This window comes from Paroedura picta, chromosome 7 (assembly GCF_049243985.1).
Source record: "Paroedura picta isolate Pp20150507F chromosome 7, Ppicta_v3.0, whole genome shotgun sequence".
In the NCBI taxonomy this organism is placed as follows: domain Eukaryota; kingdom Metazoa; phylum Chordata; class Lepidosauria; order Squamata; family Gekkonidae; genus Paroedura; species Paroedura picta.
Genome location: NC_135375.1, coordinates 44124984 through 44148341, shown reverse-complemented (window position 1 = coordinate 44148341; position 23358 = coordinate 44124984). Strand labels below are relative to the sequence as shown.

Sequence of the window (23358 nt, the reverse complement as noted above, 5' to 3'; positions counted from 1 at the left end):
ATCGAACCTCGCATGCCAGATTAGAAGTCTGCACTCCTAACCACTACACCAAACTGGCTCCAAAATAAAACCAGATCTTAAACTCTGTTTCGGTTGCATTCCAATGAGACCAAACAACTAGAATCAAGGCATGGTGCTAAAGGGATGGCCTGTATTGACAAAGGCTGGCTGATACTCAGTGGCCATCACTGAGATCTACAGGCCATAGTAAAGGAGTTTCATTCACGGATGCAGATTTTCTACTCACCCTGTCATAGGCCAAAGAGGAACTGGCTGGCAAACCCTTACGTTTTTCTCCCTCTAATCATGCAGTAACTGCATTGCCCTGCTCTGTATATCACTCCCTGCCTGTCAACCATGCACTTTGGGTATTAGTATCCTCTGTGAATGCAAAATTTCAACTAAACTAGAGAGTCATACTGTAAGTAAAAAAGATGACAACATAATAGCGCTGAATTATTCATATTTTGGTTTTGAAACTGCTGTTTGAGACAAACCAGGGTATAATTAGCTCCAGAATCATATGCTATTATTAAGTACTAATTATATTCACAGTACTTCTGTCTAATCATCCTTCTGTCCATTGTCATTGTTTTTAACCACACGACATATATCTATAAACCTTGTGATGAGTATTTTCCACACTGAGAGCAATGCAAGCAAAGTTTAAAATATAGTCTACTAAAAAGGTATAATTAGCTGTCAGATTCTTAATGACTAAATTGCTCATGTGCTTCATTTGAAGTTTATGGCTACATAAGTGCTACAAAACCTCTTGAAAGTGTACAATTAATAATTGAAGCCCTAGAGCGAGTTGCGGAGAGAATACTTTTCCGCAAAGGATTTGGGTGCCATGAATCAGCGGTCAAAACACTGTGAACAGTCTAATTTATTATATAAATCATTGCAACCTGATGTATGTTTTCGATCTGTGCTAAAAATACTAAACTCTGAATACTGAATTCTCACGAGGAAGGCCTGTCAATTAAAAATGGAACTTATAAATTGGCAGCTTTCCTACTGGCATTCTGCTTTGCAGGCAAGAAACAGAAGCACAGTTTGAGATCTGGATGGAATGACAGAGGCTAGTTTGTTACAAGCCAGGAAGTGTTCAATTCCTGAGCCCTGAAAGTGGGAGGGAAAAGCAATGCCTGAGTCTGAGAACTTCCAAAGGCTGTTCTCATGCTGACAAGCTGTGGTTTGTCCTTCCATCCAACAAGCAGTCCTGTTCTTCTTCCACCACCACCCAACACAGGGTTTGTGTAGAGCATATTGCATTACTGTTTGGATTCCCTGCATACTTTGGGATCCCTGACTTTTGTTAAGTATTATTATTTTTTCCCTTAAAGATAAAGACTTCCACTAAAAGCCAACAGGCAAAGAATATCACCGTAATATATTTGTTGCTCAGGAAAAGGCTCTTACAGATGGATTTTTCAAAGGTCAGGTAGAGGAAGACAGACAGTGCCTCTGCCCAACACTGAAGGCAATTTCGCATGTACTGTTTTTGAACTTATATTCTCTCTCGCTGTTAACCTGCCAGCTATTCCTAGAAGAGTTTCTGCAAAGTGTGTTGTGTTTATTTTTACCAAAAGGCTTGTCTTGTCCTGTGAGGTGACGGGCAGCTGCTATATCACATAAAAGAAAAGCATACAGCCCAACCTAGAGATGACACTGCTTTCACAACGGCATGCCGGGGGAGCATTATGCAAGACGAACAGAGCACTGAAGGAGAAATTGTGGTGTTCTAACTTTTAGATGAATTAAAAAGCAAACCATAAATATGACATAGCAGATGAAGAAGGTTGGGGTGCTGTAAAAGCATGAAATGTAGCCAGTAGTCTGGGAGAGTTTTAAAAGTGGTGATCCAGAGAGAGACTGAATGCACTGCTACCCCACCTTTCCTCAAGGGGACTCACTCATCAGCAACACTTTAAGGTTCAAAGCACTTTACAGTATTTATTTTACTACAGGTCTATTTTTAAAAAGGCGCTGTTATTGTTTGAAAGATAAGGAACTAAGGCCAATATATCACAGCCCACAACTCACCACCAAGGACATGCATCAGCTTCCTACAGCCAAATCCAATCCACTATCCATTGGATTATATTGAGCCACAGCAACATTTGCCCTACTAGTTGCTTTTAAATAAAGCATTATGATCACCAGTTAAACACCAAAGCCACAAGAAGACATTACTGTAGCGAGCTGCTGCCACCTACAGGCCAATAGAAGTACTGTCTCTACTGACAAAAGCAACCACCCGTGTTCTTCTGATCTGGGGGTGACAACCTGTAGGTGTGGCTATTTGATAGAAAGAGTTCTCTGTTTGAGATCTGCTTCTCTTATAAATCCAGGGTTGATTTCAATAACCTCTAGCTTTGACCTTGCCATCAAGATCATGCTACATTATCTAAGAATCATGGCAGTTCCGTAATAAAGCTAGCACTACAGAGTGTAATAGAATTTCCTGCAAGCTACGTTACCAACAGAGGCTAAGTGTTTGTACTGAATTGGGCATGTTCAGTCTGGTGCAGTGATATATGATTTGCACTGCCAAACTGGCGCCTGTTTTATTTTAGCAACTTAAAAGAAATGTCCTTGGATTATATAATATGACATGAGTCTTTTTTGGTAGAAAGGTGTACAAATATATATATATATATATATATATATATATATATATATATATATACACACACACACACACATACACACACACACATACATACATACATATATATATATACATACATACACATTTAAACAAGTTATAAGCAAGATCCTTATTATACACACACACACACACACACACACACACATATATATATATATATACACACACACATTTAAACAAGTTATAAGCAAGATCCTTATGTGCCTTAAAAAAATCTTCATTGTATGACTGCCCATTGTTAGATAAATACAATAAAAAGCATTAGCTTCTTCCATTTTTCTGATATGATGGGAAAACATAGCTTCACTACTGTTAACTCCCAAAACACAAGGAGTTTTTAACATTGCTTGAAATGCTAATCCAAGACCATACTAAAGTAATCAGTGAGCTGGCACTGGAACAGTTGTATTATGAACACTTAAATATAAAAGGCTCTTTGGTACGCATGAGAGTAATCAGGAGATAATAGCTCAATTATTACCTGGGCTTACATTGTACAACCCCAAGGATAAATAAATTCTGTATAGATATGTATGCACCAGTATGTATGCGTATATATAAATGATTAGTTTTATATATTAGTCTTGTGCATTTCTTCCATTATTAATTACAATAATTACAAAAGCATGATGTTTTGTAACTGTCTTAATATTAAAACAAATTCCCCATCTAAACTGTCTATAATGGGAGGGACTCATTATTTTCTTTCCTTTCAGTTGGGTTTCTTTCATTATTAATTTCACTTCTACAAAGCAGCAAATATTTCCCACACAAGGCCATGGTGTGATCACAGTGTTTCTTAGGGGGAGAGGGGAATAGACACTCTGAGCTTTGCCTGTATGAGGCGTTCCAACAGGACTTTGCCTCTGCCTGTCCTTCCAATACCTGCCCAGCTATGCCAAATTTTCTCTTGCAGTCTCAACTTCCCTGCTTTGATGCTCTCCAACCTTATCCCCCATCCAAGAAATCCACCTCAAGGACCACCTGCTGCTTCCCATCAGTCCAGCTTCCTTAGCCTTCTTGTGCTAACAAATGGCCTTGTCAGCGTACTACTGTTCTTCAAGTTAAGTGGCTGCAGTGCTGTCTATGTTACTTTTTGGATCCTTTACATAATTTCTCCCATAGACATGGGTGAATCATTGCCTCAAAACATGAAAGTATAGACCTGAGAAAAAGGGTGGGAGTCTTCCATGGAAATTGATGGTAAATAATAAAAATAGAATTATGAAAACTAAACAATAAAGGAAACAATAACAATATTATATGAAACAACCCAGAGCGGGTGGTGTGCACCCATAAATGCTCAAGAAACTTTCTGGAGAGCTTTCTGTCCATCATCTTCAGGAGCCATTGGAGGACAGAGATGTGCCAGTCTTCAAAAAAGGGAACAAAGATGACCCGGGAAACTACAGGCCAGTGAGTCTCACCTCTGCCACAGGGAGAATGATGGAACAGAGATTAAAGGGGGTGATCTGCATACAATCTGAAGGACAACTTGGTGATCTGGGAAAGCCAGCATGGATTTGTCTCCAACAGGTCTTGCCAGACCAACCTGATTTCCTTCTTTGACTGAGTGACAAGCTTACTAAATCCTGGAAACTCAGCTGATGTTGTTTACCTGGATTTCAGAAAGTGTTTTGACAAGTGTTTTGACAATTTCCCAGGTGTTCAAGAAGGACGTAGATAAAATTGAAAGGGTACAGAGGAGAGCAACGAAGATGATCTGGGGTCAAGGGACCAAGCCCTATGAAGATAGGTTGAGGGACTTGGGAATGTTCAGCCTGGAGAAAAGGAGGTTGAGAGGGGACATGATAGCCCTCTTTAAGTATTTGAAAGGTTGCCACTTGGAGGAGGGCAGGATGCTGTTTCTGTTGGCTGCAGAAGAGAGGACACGCAGTAATGGGTTTAAACTTCAAGTACAACGATATAGGCTAGATATCATGAAAAAAAATTTCACAGTCAGAGTAGTTCAGCAGTGGAATAGGCTGCCTAAGGAGGTGGTGAGCTCCCCTCACTGGCAGTCTTCAAGCAAAGGTTGGATGCACACTTTTCTTGGATGCTTTAGGATGCTTAGGGCTGATCCTGCGTTGAGCAGGGGGTTGGACTAGATGGCCTGTATGGCCCCTTCCAACTCTATGATTCTATGATTCTAGGTTCCCCATGATGATCTGATGGGTAAACTGGAGGACTGTAGACTAGACTTTCAGATGGTTATGTGGATAGGCAACTGGCTAGAAAACCACATCCAAAGAGTAGTTTGTAAGTGGTGTTTCATCAGATTGGAGGGAGGGGAACAGTTGGGTGCCACAGGGCTCGGTACTGGGTCTGGTACTTCTCAACATTTTTATCAATTTCTGGATGAGGGGAGTGGAGGGATTACTCATTAAATTTGCAGATGACACCAAATTGGGAGGAGTAGTGAACACCTCAGAAGGTATAAAGTTGAACAAGATCTGAATATGCTGGAAAAGTGGGCAAATGAGAACAAGATACAATTCAATAAAGATAAGTTCAGAGTTATATATCTAGATCATAAAAATGAGAAGCATGCATAGCAGATGTGTAAACAAGATCTTGGGATACCTGTGGACTGAAAGCTAAATATAAGCAGAGTGAGGAGGATGAGAAGGGATATAATTGCTCTCTTTAAGTATTGGAAAGGTTGGAGGAAGGCAGGGAGAAGTTCCGGCTAGCAGCAGAGGATAGGACCCACAGTAATGGCTTTCAACTACATGTAGAACTGTATCAGCTAGATATGAGGGGGGAAATGTTCACAGTTGCAGTAGTTCTGCACTGGAATCAGCTGTCTAAGGAGGTGGTGAGCACTGGCAGTCTTCAAGCAACAGCTGGACAGACACTTATCATGGATACTTTAGGCTGGTATTACACTGAGAAGGGGGTTGGACTAGATGGCCTACATGGACCCTTCCAACTCTATGATTCTAACTCAATTATGATTCTAACTCAATTAATGAAGCAGATCGTTTTGTAATTAGTAACAACAAAACTCATGAAAAATTCCTATGCACAGGTCACAGATAGGTAGCTACATTCAGACTGTGTCTGCACACATGCAAACCACCTTTTCAAAGAAAGTGTGAAACACATGGGGAGGAATTTTTTAAAACCCTAAAATAAATACCCTATGCAAGAGAGGCACTGTGAAGTCAGGGCATCAGCTCACCGTGAAACAGCAGAACACTGAGGTATGGAAAAATATCACACTTGAATAATATCTGTACCCCATTTTCGAACTGAAGTAGTTGAGTGTTTTTCTGCATTAATATGAATATCTAGGCAGTAGTTCTCAACCTTTCTAATGCCACGAGCGTTTAATACAGTTCCTCATGTTGTGGTGACCCCCAACCATAAAATTATGCAAATGTTCTTTCACAGAAATTAAACCAAAAGTGACCAATGATGTAAAGATCCATTGTTCACAATTTTATATAAATTGTTTATAAATTGTATATAAATTGGCAGGCGCCTTCAGGAGGTGCGGCAACAGTGGCAGCACTACCCCCCTCCTCCGGCCAAGCTGCTAGCCCTGCTCCAAACCTTGTGAAAGGGTCATTCAACCCCAAGGCTGAGAACCACTCATCTAGGGGAAGTGTTAATTTTTAAGCTTTCCTTCTTTTGTTCTCTTCTGGAACTCAGTTGCCTGGATGCTCAAACAGTAGACTATCTATTTGAATCCTGTTTAAATATTTAAATCCTGCTGACTAATTTATATTCTCATAGATTTGAGAGAATCTATGCTTGTTTAAAGATTAAAATAAAAGCAACACCGCTTCCTGGAGACCAACAACAGGAAGGGAACTGCATGAACAGTAGAACCATGCCAAGGTCAGTAATAACATTCAGGAGGGAGGGAAGTTGGTAACACATTGATTTTATGGAACCATTCTTATAATAACTTACTCATGCTGCTTTTGATAGCCCTATATGATATGTTACTTGCCTGAAAGTGAAAGCACAATCCCTTCATACATCAACTAAGATGAAATTGCCTATGGATAAATCCAGAGATACTGGCTTATGCACTGCATATCCATTTAATATTCTGAGGCTGTAGTTTGTGAGATAGTAAGCCATGAGAATCACTGAACATTCACATCTTATTGGCTAACTGTGACATTTGTCTTGTTTCATAGTGTTATAAATTACATTTTTTTCAGGTATGTCAGTTTCCTTATTGTCAAGAGCCAGTGTGGTGTGGTGGTTAAGAGTGGAGGCCTCTAAACTGGAGTACGAGGTTTGATTTCCTACTTCTCCACATGTGGCCAGCTGAGTGACCTTGGGCTAGTCACAATTCTCAGAGCTGGTTGTGCCTGTTGTGGGGAGATTAAGGGAAGTTGATTGTAAGCTGCTTTGAAACTCCTTTGGGTAGTGAAAAGGGGGATATAAAAGCCTTCTTATGCAGTGAAAAGGGAATCTCAGGCCCAGCAGGTCTCCCACAACATGGGACCAGGAACCAATATCCTATTTCTGATAGATCCTACGTCAGTTATCCTCAGAACTTTCTCAGTTAATATGTGCTATGTCAAGCTGGTTCAATTTCCCAGGTGTTCCTAGTTAGGTCTAGCTGCTCATGGGCCTCTTATCATCTTCAAGGCCAAAGTATGGAATTGGATAATTGGCTCAACAAGCTAAAAGCCTCAGAATGGGAGGGGGAGAATCAGAGTGATGAGGTAATTTTTCAGACCATTCTAACAGGCATGTATTTTGATTGGTTCATTGTCATCGTCTGACTTGCATAGGCCAAAAACTAAAATTGGCCAAACAATTAGCAAGGTGACTAGCTTGGATTTCAGTGGCCTATGCACTGCTGTCAGCTATGTAGAGAAAACACTTCGCTCACGGCCAGCGATTGTAAGAAAGTAAAACTGAACTGCCTGATGTAACTTTCAAAGTATTGCTGTATAAACATAAAAGGTTAAGGCCTAAGTGGACGGGGCCCTCACCAGGACAGACCAGAGTTCCAGCCAGTTGGGAGGCACGGGCCCAAAGTTCTGACAGGGCCCGCCCACCCAGTCCAGCCAGGGGCAATCTGGAGACATCACTGCCAGTCTGCCCCTGACCACCGCAGGGAGAGGAGGTCAGTAGGGCTGCCAAGGGGGATGAAAACGGAGGCTTGGCTGTGCCAGCCCTTTTTGCCCCAAGGCTGTCCTAACTGTTGTGTCTGTAACTTTGCCTCAGAACCCTGACACAGCTGGAAGGAGGCTGGGAAGTACTCTCCCTCCCTCCCCCTTCCTTCAGGCCTGCTGCGAAGGAGCCTCTAACAGCCCCTGACTGAGGGGAGGGTATTTCCAAGAGCAACACAGGGGAGTCTGAGGGCATGGGTGTAGCATTCCTTTTGAGGGGGGGGACTTTCTCCTTTTGCCAAACAGTTGGCTGACAGGGAAGCCACAGAAAAGACCCTTCTCACTTAAAATACTGCTCTGGCCAGGGGTGAAACACAGCCAAGCCATGTGTATTTCTTCTTTGCAACTCTCTGCAGTTTTGAGGCCACTGCACAGCGTTATTCTGCAGACAAAACTGGATGCTGTTGCGGGGGTTCTTTTATCTCCTGTTTCATCTGCATAACAACCCTGTGCCGTAGGCCTCAAGTCTTTCAATTCAACAACAACCTGTGTTGGAGGCCTTAAATGTTTCTTCTCTACCACAACCCTGTCCAAAGTAGCCCTTTCTGTCTGGGGAGCTGATCTTTATACTCTGCAGGTGAGTGTAATTCCAGGAGCTCTCCAGGCCCCACCTGGAGATTAGCTATCCCTGGGTTGAAAATATTCCTGGAGGTTTGGAAGTGGGACTTCAAAATCATACAATACCTTAGAGCAGTGGTCCCCAACCTTTTTATCACCGGGGACCACTCAACGCCGGGGACCACTCACCGGGGACAATGCCTTTTACTGAGGCCCGGTGGGGGGGGGTGTAGTTTACTCCTCCACTCTCAACCACTGCCCTAACGCTCTCTGATCGCTATGGTAATGTTTAAACATCCCTTCAAAATAAGATACAGACACGCCACAACAATGAAGTGTGTTGTAAAGGGCTGGGGGGGATGAAGTAAAGGGCCGTGGGGGGGGGAGGCGTCCTTCAGGGCCCACCTCCAATTAGTCGGACCACATGTGGTCCACGGCCCACAGGTTGGGGATCGCTACCTTAGAGTCCAGCTTTCAAAGGAGCCATTTTTTGCCTGCAGTTGGGAGGGAGTGGTGCAGGTGTGTCCCTCCTGGGCCATGGGCTATGGTCAGCCCTTACCAGCAACTGTTTGTATTCTGGGGTGCAGACAGACAGACCAGCATCAGTCAGTCCTGTGATTCTGGAAAGTGCAGGAAGATCTAAATAAATATTTACAGCCTGAAACTGTAAATAGTGAACAAGTAAATGGCTGAAGAGACATGGGAACTGACTTGACTTTTTCCAACCTTGGCCAGGCAAATAAAAAAACCAGTATAAAAATTCTTACTAAGGTCAAGACTGCTGTGCACAGAGAGACTTCCTCTTAGGGTTGCCAGCTTCCATGTGAGGTTCTCTACCACACCTCCCTCATGGGGAGTCTGCTATGGGGAGACGAATGGAAGACGAGTGGAAAATGCTTTGAGACACCTGAGGCCTGCTGGGTCACTGCGGCCCATTCCCAGTTCTCTCAGACCTCTCACAGCCCCACATCCCTCACAGGTTGTCTATTGTAGGGAGACAAAGGGAAAAGGTGTTTGTAAACCGCTTTGAGACTCCTTTGGGTAGTAAACAAGAGGGTATAAAAATCCAGTTCTTCTTCTAAGGAGCAACCATGAAAGAAGCATGTGGGCACATAACATTTTATCAACAGTGAAAAAATTGAGACAGAAGGAACAGGGTGGACACCTGTGTACTGTGACTACCCCATGTGTGTTAGGGCAGGGGGACATTTCGGTGTCTGTGGCCTACTTCACACAAGAAAGGAAATGATGCAGAACTGGGAGGAATTGGTTGCCATGTAATCTCCCCCTAAGAAGAGTCTCCAGTCTGATTTTTCCTTCACATATCTGAAGACATGGCTCTGGAAAGCTCATCTATAACCACTATGCCACAGTTTCCAAAGGTCCGTCCTCTCCCATACTCAACGAACATTCCAAACCACAGGTTCTTGACACCCATATCTCCACACCCCTGCCCTCATTTGCCACAACGCCACCACAACCTCCCACACAACACGCACATTTATCCCCATGCCCTTACAGGCTGGACAACTCCTCCTCTTCCTTTTCTCACTGCCAAGCTCTAGTGCCTGTTGTATTCTTGGATACAACACGCTTTGCCCCCTAGTTAAACAATAAGCTCGCTGTTACTATTTTCTAAGTTGTTTGTTTTTAAAGAATTGTATTGCATTAATACAGAGATAGATATTTCTAAATTCATTTAAATACTATATTTGCACACACCTTCCCTGGAAACCCATGAGATTCGAGTCAGAACTTCTTGATGGAAGTAGAGAGTTATTGCTTATGCTTGCAAGATTAAACTATATCCCTTCTCAAGAAATGCAAGGTCAAATGCAAAGGACTGCATATTCCGACAGACTTTGGGACTATACTTCAGGACAGATTGGAACTCTGGAGCATTGCTTACTTGAATGTGGTATCTTTTGTAGCATTAGGGATTTATGGATTACTTCTCTTTTTTGTGATAATGAGGGTCTGTCAATACCAGATAAGGCTAAGAAAACTTTTGGCAGGTGTAGATTTAAGACTGTCTATAGCCTCTGTTTATGTAATTCAAAGGACCTTAAGCATTGTAACTATTTGTTATTGTTTGGTTATTTACATTATCCGTTTTTGTTGTATCTAGTGTGCCATTGGTCAAGGCTTATAAGCTAAATAAGCAGTATCATTAAAGTAAAGAAATAGTGAATTACTGCGGTAATTATATTGTTCATGTATTTCAATACCTGCAATTATGTAATTTTGTAAATCAGAAAATCTGTAATGGAGAATTAAGGGCAAAGATAAATAAGTATGAAATTTATTTATTACAAAATTAAAGCAAAAAGTCAATTTACTATATTTATTAGTAAATAACAGTACTTTGACTCCTGGTTACATTAAGGAATAGGGGAAGACATTAGGTCATAACACAGATTTAAGAGCTTTGTCTCACACACTACCCACAGTTCCTCTTTCTCAGTTTTTACTCTGAAGAAAACATTTGTAAGATGGTACATTCGTGGAATCTTTCACTAAGTTGGTTTGCTAGAATTTACAGGAACAATAGATATTGTTGGTTCAGTGAACAACCAAACACTAACTTTTTACACATATAGTGTAATAAGGGCAGAATTTTGGACCAATTCAATAATTAAATCAATGCCTGTTGCATTAAGGGTGAATCTGGGAAAATCTATTGAGTTTGTTGCTCTTAAGTTTGCAAGCTTTTTACCAAGAAAATATTAGGATATCACATTATATCTATTGTCAATAGTGAGGTCTGTCTTTGCTAGTCTGGAAAACAAATCTTAGATCATTCATAAGTGATAGGCTAAATAAAGCTGAAGAAGTGTGTAAGTTATTAAAATTAACCTTGCTGTAAAAAATCTCAAAATAATGCAATTATACAATAATGGAGTTGGAAAGGTCCCCTAGTCCAACCCCTTGCACAATGCAGGAAACTCACAACCACCTGCGCACCCATAATAACCCCAATTCCATATCCAGATGATGCCCCCAAGAAAACCAGAATCCCTGGCCAGTGTGGCCTGGAATAAATTCATCTCCTGACCCCAAAGTGGTGATCAGCATTTCCCTGGAAATGCAAGAAAGGGTCACAAGAGCCAAGCACTGATACAAACCCTTCTTGATCACTCACTTACAATCTGCCTAAGTTTACAGAACCAGCATTTGTCAGATAGCTATTTAGCCTCAGCTTAAAAACTTCCAAAGAAAGAGATCCCACCACCTCTCAAGGAAGCCTGTTCCACTGAGGAACTGCTCTGTCAGGAACTACTTCTGGATATTTTGACAAAAATTCTTTTGAAATAAATTCAACCTGTTGGTTCTGGTCCAACCCTCTGGAACCAACAAAAAACAACTCTGCTCCATTCTCTATATGATAGCCTTTCAAAGACTGGAAAATAGTTATCATATCACTTCTTAGTCATCTTCTCTCCCGGTTAAAAAAAAACAAGCTCTTTGTCATGCCTGCAGCTCCACTGCTGCTGCCTGGGGACACATTTGAGCTTGCGCCATTCCCCCCCCCCCCCCCGGAATCTCTGTGCCTGCGCCACACACCCTGCTGCGGCCACTGCTGGAGCATGCGGCTGAGGAGGTGGGGCTAAGTGGTGAGGAGTCAGAGCGCAATCAGCACAATCTGAGCCCCGAGTGGGACAAGCAACCAGATCCCAACCAGGCAGACACCCTGCCCTTTCTTCCAGCAACAACCCTGTCAGCACCAGCACCTCAGTACAGCACAGGCAGCTCACCGGAGCACAAAAGACAGCACCAGCTAGTGGATTTGACAGCAGTCCAATGAAACGCCGGCGGATCGCGATCTGTCAAGGCAGATGGACTCCAGGTGCAGGCACTTCAGGGGATGATGTCTGAGGCTACAGGTGTGGCTGGTTAGCAGGCTGTACTTTAGCAGGGCAGCAACTACACTTCCTCGTAGATGCAATCTGAGCATCAACCCCACCCATCACCTTGCTCTTGGTTCCCACCCCAACCTCGCTTCATTGAAGCTCTGCCCAACTGTCTACTGGTTCCTGACTCCTGCTTTTGGCTTCTGGACTTTGGCTCTTAGTACTCAGACTTCTGACTTGGCTCTTGATCTTGGCTGCTTCCCTGACCACTATCCAGACTACTGACTTGGCTCCTGACCCCAGCTCACTCCATGACCATGCTCCCGCCTCACCCCTGGACTCAGACCTGTTTGGCTGGTAACTAGAACTTGAACTCGACTTTGACCATACTTTCGGTAAATGTTTGGGTCTCAGCTTACCGGCTGAGGGTGTTGAAACTTGGACTCTGCTGGGGCACCCAGGTAGGGCAGCACACTCTCTCAACCATTCCTCATACAACTTGGTCTCCAAATTCCTCACCATCTTTATTGTCCTCCTCTGGACACCCCAAACTGAACACATTACTCTAATCAGAGCACAGTAAAACGGAGTAAAGTATTACAAGATTGCAAAACTGATTACCAACACTGAATCGTTTTATATTGTGGATAACTGGACATGAAAAAATGTGTAGGGTAATAAGGCAAAGTTTTGATTTGGTATAACAGTGATGAAGTTTTTCTTTGGTTTTGGGAATATATTATGTCCATAATACGTATTTATATATGGTCATTTTTTAATTGACTTGATTATGTTAGAAGTATTTATAACTTATTTCAGGATTGCCTTTGCCACCTTTGAGGATTGTGTGTGTAACTTGTTTTTATTATATCGAATCTGACACAAATATTTGACCTGCAGTTTGCATGTCTCTTGTCTTACAGCTAAGCTTTCTTCAAAAATCACATTGGGAGTAAGGTACAACTTCTATTACATGCTAAATTCATTCATTTAATCAGTAAATATTGTCAGTAATTTTATTAATTTATTTTATAGAACACCTAACAATATAAGCAACTTCATGTTCATCAATAAATTAATGTAAAAGTAAATGATTTTTCTAATGTCTGCTTGAGTCTGTGATTATAATGGAAGGCTGTTTTACTGTGCAATGTAACACAACTAGTAAATTCACTGGAGATGCCAAGACATCTTGCTAAATCACAACTTCAAATTCATCCGCAGAAAGAAGCAGCTGTCAGATACTAAATTATTTTCCTCTGGATTTTGCAATCCCAAAAGAATATGCTTATCCATAAGCCTTTAGCAACCCCTCCCCCTTTCTCTCCACCTCCATGAAAGAAACCATAAAAGGGCTGCTACATAATTAATCACAGCCACCCACTTACCAGTATCTCCCTAACCTAAGGCATTAAATGTCCTTGCTTACTAACACCATAAATAACTGTTCATAGCTCTCTAGGGATGGTAAGGTGCCTGTGTTCTCATATAAGGCGGATATTACATTCAAAAAACAAATTACAGATAATTAGGCCTGCATCTTTGTTAATTATTCATTAATACAATTTTGCCAGGTCAGCTGATTCAGGAAAACTAGGCCTATTTTCAAAATATAGGCTCAAACCTGGTTGACACCAGCAAAATAATAATTGAAAAATAATAAAAAATATGTAAGAATTTTTTTTTTAAGGGGACCCAAATGTACTCAATAAAGAAACAAGATTAATTTTAAAATGAAACAATGTTCAACTGCTTGCCAGGCAGCAAATAATAACAATAAAGAGGAAAACAAGACTTCAAGAAACAGCTAAGCCATCTGTCTTTGACTTCTGCGAGTAAAAATGCAATCACTATCTAAATGCATTCTGGCAAAGCTAATTGGGAAGTGCAAGAATACATTTGGTCCTCCTGGCACTACAAAGATTTACAGTCAAATGAGAATGTCTGGCTCACTTTGCCATAAATTCTGTGCTTTGGAAACTATGCCCATCTACTGGTCTCAAATCATGAGTCCATCATGTACAGCAGCAGGCTGTACAGGGTCTCCCCACCAGGATCTCCCCACCAGACAGACAGTTGGCAGCTTTGAGAGCACTAATCACTCAGAGAGAGAGGAAGGATTGGGGTGACTACAATCACACTCCACCACCCCAAACAAGGAATTTGTCACACTTGTGATGTACATTACACTGAAGAAGCACCTGCTTTTTCAGCCAGTTCATCAAACAGCCCGTCATTCCTTCCTTATCCTCTGCTTGTGCAGAAGGTACAGAAGGTATGCAACAGGAGAATGCAAACAGATGAGAAAGAGTCTTCATTTAGCAATCAATTGCAAGTCGTATCTAGATCTGGAAGGATAATGTACACATTTGTCTTGGTGTGCCTCAGCTTCAGGCTGAAATACCAACATCAGCAGTATCAGAGTGAGCCTTTCCCCCAGCTTCTGTGCATTTCTTTGTGAGAAGTCTTTGGCTTCCTGAAATTCATCACATAGACTTAATCAAGAATTTTAACTCAATGCATGCTAATGCATGGAAACATAGTCTTCATTTAGAATCCATCAACAACAACAAATATCTCAAGTAGCAGCTCAGAGATGAATTTATTAAAAAACAAAACAGTTATTTGCATACACTTTAGATTAGAATCCTCTTTTTAATATGCGCAGATAATTAAACTGCACGGACTACCAACCTGTATATTAATCTTTGCATTTCAACATTCACCTCAGTAATTCATGGCTCAGCCTCTAGCTTATTGCTCCCACAACTGAAAAGGCTACTGCTTTTTGCTGTGGGTTTGAAATATAGCTGAACAATCCACAGCATCCGAAAAACATGACCTTCAGGGGCAGACTACACATTCTAGACACAAAGGCAGCCCTCACATTTGCTTTTTCTGAAAAAAATAGGTTTGGGGTGGACTTGTTTTGAGAAAGAATGGCTAGAAAGGTAGCGTTTAACTCTTTCCCCTCCTCCAAATAGTTTTCCTGCAGGGTTCCAAAGATATACCTGTTCATCTGTGCAGAAACTGGGGGGGGGGGCAACAAAGCCTACTCCTCTAATCTACCATTTCTCTGCTTCAAATTGATCCCTCAGAAGCTGTGCTTCCTTGGAAAGCTACCATGGCTGTGGTGCATGAATTTGCATTGGCCCTCCAGAACAAGACTCTATGTTCAAACTGCAGTGCTACCTTTTTGCTTCTGGTAGACCCCAGGCAATGGAATGCATGGATCTCTCATACGGCTGACTGTTCCTATTTCAGGATAGGGAAGGTGGAGGGAATCTACACTTTTTGATATACTGGGGAAACAACATTTTTAGTAGTAGCACTCTAAAAATAGTACAAGCAAAGGTTCATTCACAATGCCAAAAAGAGAAAAATCCCCAATAAATAAATAATTATATTAAATAAATTTTTAATTCTATGAGTGCTGCATTAACACTACTACTGGAAATGTCTGGCTCAGAGGAATGAGCTTCAGAGTCCTTTAGTTGCTACTGTGAAGACCACAACTTGATGTCAGCAAGGCTTGTTATTTTAGTTTAGCTGTAGTGAATGGTTTATCCTGACTGGACTTGCCCTACTAGGCAAGCATAGGATTCCACTTTAGCTCTTCCATAAAAATACCTGCATGCACCATAGAAGTAACCAACTATTTTTTAGGATAAATCAGATCAATCTGCTTCTGGGGAAAGACTTTGACCTTTAAATTTCTTTATCACCTAAAGCCACATACTGGCAGGACTTCCCCTCATATAAGCCCAGATTGACCTTATGACCTTTCCACTAGGGCCTGGTTCCCTTGTTAAGAGAGGCTAAGACACAAACAGCTCAAGCAAGAACGTGTCCTGTGGAAGCAATGTCTCTATGGAACAGGTTGACATACAATCTGGATCCAGCATTAACTGATGGAAGGGATTTCCGTTAGCCCAGAAGAGAACGAATCTAACCTATCCTCTTCCACTGCAGCCTGAAACGCTAGCCCTGGGGAATAAAGAACAGCATAAAGACTAACTAGGTATCTGCAATGAGAGCAGGGGATCAGTGAAAATCCTCCCTCCCTCTCTTTGTAGCAAAAATCTACTGCTGCATTCAGTCCAAAGACTATATCTTCCCTTTTACAATTCCAAAAGAAATGAAAGACCTATTTAGCCTTCAGCCAAATGTGGTTTGTATTTGGAGGCTCTCTGTGTTTTAAATCATTTATATATTCTGGATGGACTGGGTATGGAAACCACAATGCTCCTGCTCTCCCCCCCCCCCCATCAAGTCACTTCTAACAGATGGCAGTCCCTGGTGGGGTTTTCAAGGCAAGAAATGTTCAGAGATCATTTGCTATTGCTTGCCTCCATAAAGTGACCTTGGTACTTTTTGGTGGCCTCCCATTCAAATACTGACCAAGGCTGACCCATCTGAGATCTGATGATATCAGGCTAGCCTGGCCTATCCAAAGCACAGGATACAAGGAGGTTGGATAAGAATCAGGAAAGCAGGATGGGATGGTGGGGTGCCATAACAAGTATGAGACAGACAACTGGAGCTTATTCACTACACTTTATTATTGTTAGATTATTATGGTTAGATTGTTATGTAGCAAATTTGCAGTTAAAGGTAGTAAAAGAAGAGAAGTTTTCTATACTGCCTTGCTTTTCTCTATATTAAGGAGTCTCAAAGAAGCTTACATTCCCTTCCTCTCTCCACAACAGGCACCTTGTGAGGTTGGTGGGGCTGAGCAAGTTCTGAGAGAACTGTGACTGGCCTAAGGTCATTCAACTGGCTTCATGTGGAGGAGTAGGGAATCAAACTCACTTCCTTCAGACTACAGTCTACCATCACTCTTAACTATTACACCACACTGGCTCTCTTGCGGCAGCAAAAACAAAAGATTCAGAAGCCATATCACAAAATATGCAACAGCATTCAAATGCCAGAGCAGTTGCTCCGGACCATGAGGAGCTAATGAGGAAGTTATTCCTTCTGCAGAAGAATTTTTAGCAGGGCAGGACAATTGGTAGATTTACATCACTCACTGTAGATTTATCTCACTATTTCAACATGCTGACAAGTAAAAAAGTTCAAAAATGTAAATACAAATGTTATTTTGATGATTTAGTAGCTGAAGGCTATGAGCGGGATAACCAGGACTGTGAATTAGTTTTTAATTTATGAGTAATTACCAAAATTGATATTATGTGAAAATGGAAACAGAAAGAAACTTACAGATGATATACGATAAAGAGAAGTTTGGTACATATTACTGTTATATAAACATTCAGTTAGATTTTGTGAATCGAGATTGCTTGGTACTTGTTATTGGAACAGAAAGATAAATGGCTTTTCAGGTAGATAACTTTCTTATAATTATTTCAGTTGCAATTAAATTAGACATGCAGCACAACTGTATCTATGTAAACTCATAAGCAAGTCCCAGAATACTGGGCTTGCTCTTGAGGACACAAGCACAGTCCTGCTGCTCTAGTGATTTAAAGAGCAACCCTTAGCAGGCCTACTCAGAATCATACTAAAGTCTGTTCAATGGGGTTTACTCCCAGGAAAATGTTCTTAGGATTGCACTATAGTATGATAAAATTAATTTAGAAGCAGAGGAATTACAACTTCAATATAAAAATGTCTAAAATATTCAATCAAGATTAAAACAATATAAATACATTAAAAACCTGAGAGTATTATACTTTCCTTGACTGCTGCTCATTTGAAAAGCTCCAATGCTCATTAAATTGCATGATAATGCATTGTTAAAAAAATGAAAAGCTGAAATCGACATGTCATTGCTACACTCTATAAATACACAAAAAATGTTACAAATACACAAAAGCACATTTTCTAATTGATTTTAACATCCTAAGATTCTAAAAGAACTTCATCATAAAATTCTGCATAACACTGGTCTTTCCCCAGCACCACCACCACCACCACCACCACCACCACCACCACCACCAACAACAACAACAACAACAACAACTTATTGGCTTCAGTTCCCTCTAAATGCAGGAGTTTAGAAAGATGAAAAATATTACATTACTGTTTTGGTTTTTTTTTTAAAAGAAAGAATAGATGCGAATCTCCTTGTAACATCCCACTGCTTCCCATGAAGCAGATAGTGGAAGAACTTTGTTTATACATATACTTCAAGTTTCTGAAGCGGCAAGTTCATTCCAATGCTTACTCTGTGCCTGAAACACAAAATTATTTTAGAGATGTTCCAAAAAGTTTATTTTGTTTTAAACCAAATCTTTTCTCATTTATCGTTTTCTTTAAAATGTAATTTCGCAGACAGGAAAGGTCTCCTCACAGTCACAGTGGGCAGGCACCCCAACAGGGGCAACCTCTTCATTTATTAATTATTAATTAATTAAACCCTCTGACTTATCAAGGCTATTGAAGATGCTGACACCTGCTCCCTTCCAATCTGTGCCTTATTTCTGCAGATAGTAAGTGTGTCTGCGAAGTGTGATTTTTCTGGCCTCCTCCTGCTACAGCTCAAAATGTGGCCCTGAAATGATGTTCTTGTATTGGGCTGCAGGAGGGGGAAATTCTTTGGACAGAAACTGGTCTGTCTGCAGGAATATTCTCATGGATTCAAACCTATTGCTCACCTTTTCAGAATATTTACCCCCTTCCCAAAAAATCAGGAGGTCTAGTATTGGCTTCCATGACTGATCCTTTCATCATCCATGACTGATCCATTCCTCATTGGCTTCCTTTTTATGTAAAGAATTTGATTTGATGACACATCTTGGCTGCTTCTCTTAACATTGGGCATTGTACACAGCCCACATGGGAATTTCTTCTATTCTAGTGTTGGCCCAATTTTCTCAGGTTTCTCAAAGCATGAGCTTCTTTCATCAGACCCAATGCATCTCACAGGAAAGAAGCACACACTAGCCACTTCCAAAATGTAGAGCACTTACCAAAAGGACCCAAGCATGTTCATCATCCCCCCCAAAGAGGTGCAGTCTACCACAATTGTGCAACATTTTACAATGCATGCCAGTCTCAAGCAATGTGACCTACTTTTCTATAAAAAGGAAGATGGAAACTTTCTATTCCTGTGCACAAACAGCCAAAGGCAGTATAAGACTTGATTATACATCACTAGGAAAAGGTAGGGTTTTGAAAACCTACCTATTTCCCAACATACTCACCCAAGGTGCTGAAGGGACCAGCAGTGTCAACATGAGCAAATCGCGCCCACATTCTGCCACCGACTGATGACACTGAGTTGCCTGATTTATCAGCCTAGCATAAACAGCAGTTGGGAGGATGTGATGAGCTGTCTCAGAAGACCCCTGTCCTGGGGCAAGCATGAGACTCAGAGTTTGCCTCATGGCAAACAGATGTCTCCGCAGCTTGCTGAGTTTCCCTTCAAGAGCACTCTGTGAGAACAACAACAACAAAAAGGTTAAGACAAGAAATAGTAAACATTGTGGGAATAAAAGTCAGTTAATTATGTCAGGTGAAAGGCCACATGCCCAAACTGAGCACCTGCAGGCACTACAGCAGCTAAGCTGACATTTCTAAAACAATCTCTTGGGAACTTTAGTGGAGATGTCAAACTCCGGGCATGTTGCCTTCTCTTCCTCCTCTACCACTTCCAAGCCATCTGCGGAGAACATGTGTTGAGGGGGGCATGATCTGACAAAGCATCAAACACAACAAATTGCCAGACTTCTAGCTTCTTAAAACAAATAGAAAAACACAGATCAAAGCCACTCTGTTATAAAGCTGATTGTTTTTCTTAAGAAACGGCTCAGAGGTAGAATAGCCAAAAGAAGAAAAAATTAAAATCCAGACTTCTAAACAGAGTATTAGAAAAGCATAAACAAGAGAATGTTTATCATCTTCTACCTACCACAGAATCTTGTGTCCTTTTCCTGTTTAAACCTTTAGCCAGATGTACTTGCAATTTATTGAACAGCATGTTTTCATTTAGTGAAGAACAAGAAAATCACAACTAAGATCAAGCACCATGAAAACATTTGAAATGTTTAGCACTAAGGTTTGAGAAATTGGCAGTTTATGACTCCAACTAGACTAGCATGAATTCTGAGAATACCAGGATCATCATATACATTTTTAGAAATAATCCATCAAGAAAAACATCTAAATGTAAATAGTCATTCAGATTTATGCGTGAGACACAGTTGCTTGATAGCCACAACATGAGTTGCTTATCTTTTATGTACAATTTGAATGCTTCAGCTTTTCAGTATTCATTTGATGTTTCCAACTCTAACACATAATTATGCATTTCATAGTTGACCTTCTAAGCTTCATGCGGCGACAACTGCAAATGAGGTTTTATTTCAAGACTTCTTTATTCTCAGATGCATAGGCACATGTGCTCAAAGGACAACAGAAGTCCATCAAAAGTGCTCCGGTTCCCAAAATGCAACCATTCGTCACTCAGAACATCACAGCTGTGTTCAAGGGACATAACACTGTCAACCCCCTCTTTAAAATCTATATTCAAACAAATAATCCCATAATGCTTGTAGCTGTCTAGTTCTCCAAGTGTTTATGACTGTGTATGTTTTTTCTTTCTACATTCTCCTCTGGCACTAGGTTACCAGCCAGGGCAAGAAAGCAGGCAACATAAGGTGGCGAAGATGGCAACAGATTGGACTTAGTGCCTCTGTGACATATTACTGCAGAGATACTGACCCCAAGTTCTCTAGAACAGTGGGCCTCAGCCTTTTTATCACTGGGGACCGGTCAACACTTGACAATTTTACTGAGCGTTACTCGAGTTCAATGGTAACACTAGAAAAAATTGCCTCTGCAAATTCCTCATCTCCTGGCTCCTCTGCCGCCCTCTCGCGCGTCTTGCCACTCCACAGGCCTGCTTGAAATGGCAGAAGAGGGGAATGCACTAGACACGCTCCTCTCTTCCGCCTGTCAATGAAGACAGGCAGCCAATCACCTTTCTCCCTCTTTTAAAGGCACCGCAATGCAAGCTAATTTTTAAATAAATAAATAAATAAAAATTCTCTGTTTAAATACCTATGCACCTGTGCATCTATTCATAGATGCATAGGGCTTTTTTTTACTGCCACCCCTCTTTGATTCCTGAGCCTTGAAGCTTTTAAGAAATGATATTTTTCCCGATTATTGGGGGGGGGGGAGGCATGCTTTGTGTGTAAACTGGTGGGGAAAAGTTTTTTTTTTTTTTCCTCTCTGCCTGGGCGATTGTACACCTATTCATTATTCCAGGCAGTTTGTATCAAAAAATAAAAAAGCCACGTCTCTCTAGCTGATTAGAAAAAAGGGAAATTATGTATTCATCTCCACTATGCAGAAAAATTGTGTTATTCTTTTTATATTATAATGTGGTAGACAACAATGATGCTGCTTGATCTAGATATGTTTGCCAGAAAAGGTTCTTGTCCTGTTGTATGATGTCAAGAAAATGCTGCACAGCATGAAACCTATTGGGGAGGGGAACCCTATGCTAGAAAGTTTTGGTATGATGGACAATTCTGGTTTAATATAACTGCATTTCACAAGAACATCTGATTTTCTTCTATGGAGAATGTGTTGTACCTATGTAGAGGAATCTTTTCATCATCCTGCCAATAGAATTAAAGTATCGCTGTTCATGCATGAAAGATTTCATTTATATTTATTTAGCTTTCATTCAAGAAGACTACATGATGGAAGAACAAGATGGTGAATGAAATTTTAAAAACTGATCTTTGGAAAGATTTTCTTTCTGTACACACTGTGTACAGTTTAAAGTTTTTCAGTTCAGATATTTTCTGAAATACGACCTACAGGGCAAGATTCCAGCAATGTTCAGTGAAAAAGTGAATGGAAAGAAATTCAAATTCACAGTTCAGTACTAAAAATGAAGGATTAAAACTTGGACACTATGAATTGTTAACTGGACTAAAAATGTATACAAATCCGGAACCAATTACGGCAGTTAAATCAGCCAGTTCTTTACAAATAACTTGATCAGCAAAGTGTATTGAAGAGCAAAGAAGAATAAGAAAGTGTTCCTCCTTAAAAGGCTGTAGGCTGTAACTCCTCTGAAGAGTCTGGAAAAATATTAAGAATACATCTTAATCTCTAAGAGACCTAGGAAGGTAAAGTCTGTTCTATAAAAACAGAGTACAATGTATGTGATGGATGAGGATGCTTTAGATCAGGGGTAGTCAAACTGTGGCCGTCCAGATGTCCATGGACTACAATTCCCATGAGCCCCTGCCATGAGCTCATGGGAATTGTAGTCCATGGACATCTGGAGAGCCGCAGTTTGACTACCTCTACTTTAGATTATAGAAGTTGCAGTCTTACTTTTTTGGAGACTATCATCAAGCTTACGTTTGTACAATTCAAGGCCTTTGTCTGGTCCAACACAAAGCCCTTTAAGAGCTAAAAGATTGTCTATCAAATATGTGACAGAAAAGGTAACTGGGAAGAAGAACTGAATCTGGTCCTCTATTCCCCTCCTCGGCAGAGAACAGCTTTGAGTTTAGCTATTTTAAAAGGAGCTCTGTGTATACTGTGTTCATGCTCCTGAATTTGAGAAGGGAAAGTTGTACACAGCACATAGTTATACATACAGCTGTGGATATGTACATGGAAACCTGATTTTAAATGGGGATACGAATGCATTATTTGAATAAGGTGGGAACACAACAATAATTGCAAATATCTAAGTGAAAATTAATTACATATCTAGCTTGAAAGGAGTGAGGAAAATCTTATTGAAAAATCCAGAAGGTTTGAGTTATGTGACCAACACTCATCCAGTTACATCTGTGAAGCCATCTTGAAATCTCACGAAAGAACTGTATATGCTTCTTGATTATAAGCCACCAATATCATGAGATTTACTGCTCAGCCATAAAAACATCTACATGGAAACAAATGCCATTTAAATAAAACAAAACTTGTTTTCAAGTAACCATATTCAACAGTTCAGATGTGGGGTTATTGGTCTTAAGACTGTATCTGATCTTCAGCATTCCACTTAGCAAAGAACATGACAATTTGTAGGTAACAAACTACAGAAATAAGATATATTGTAAGAAAATACAACCTAAAATGAATTGCTAGAATTATTGATAGGGGAAAAGGCCGAGTGTGGCTCCCTTCA

At 40.8% G+C, this 23358-nt stretch overlaps 1 protein-coding gene across 1 annotated transcript in view; it reads right to left on the bottom strand.

Moving 5' to 3' along the window:
* The window catches only part of LOC143842462 (uncharacterized), a 73394-nt gene that overhangs the window by 20207 nt on the left and 29829 nt on the right, over positions 1-23358 (bottom strand). Inside the window, exon 9 of the mRNA XM_077347683.1 lies at positions 19400-19630. Coding sequence (XP_077203798.1) covers positions 19400-19630 — 231 coding nt within the window. The remainder of the gene's footprint in view (positions 1-19399; positions 19631-23358) is intronic.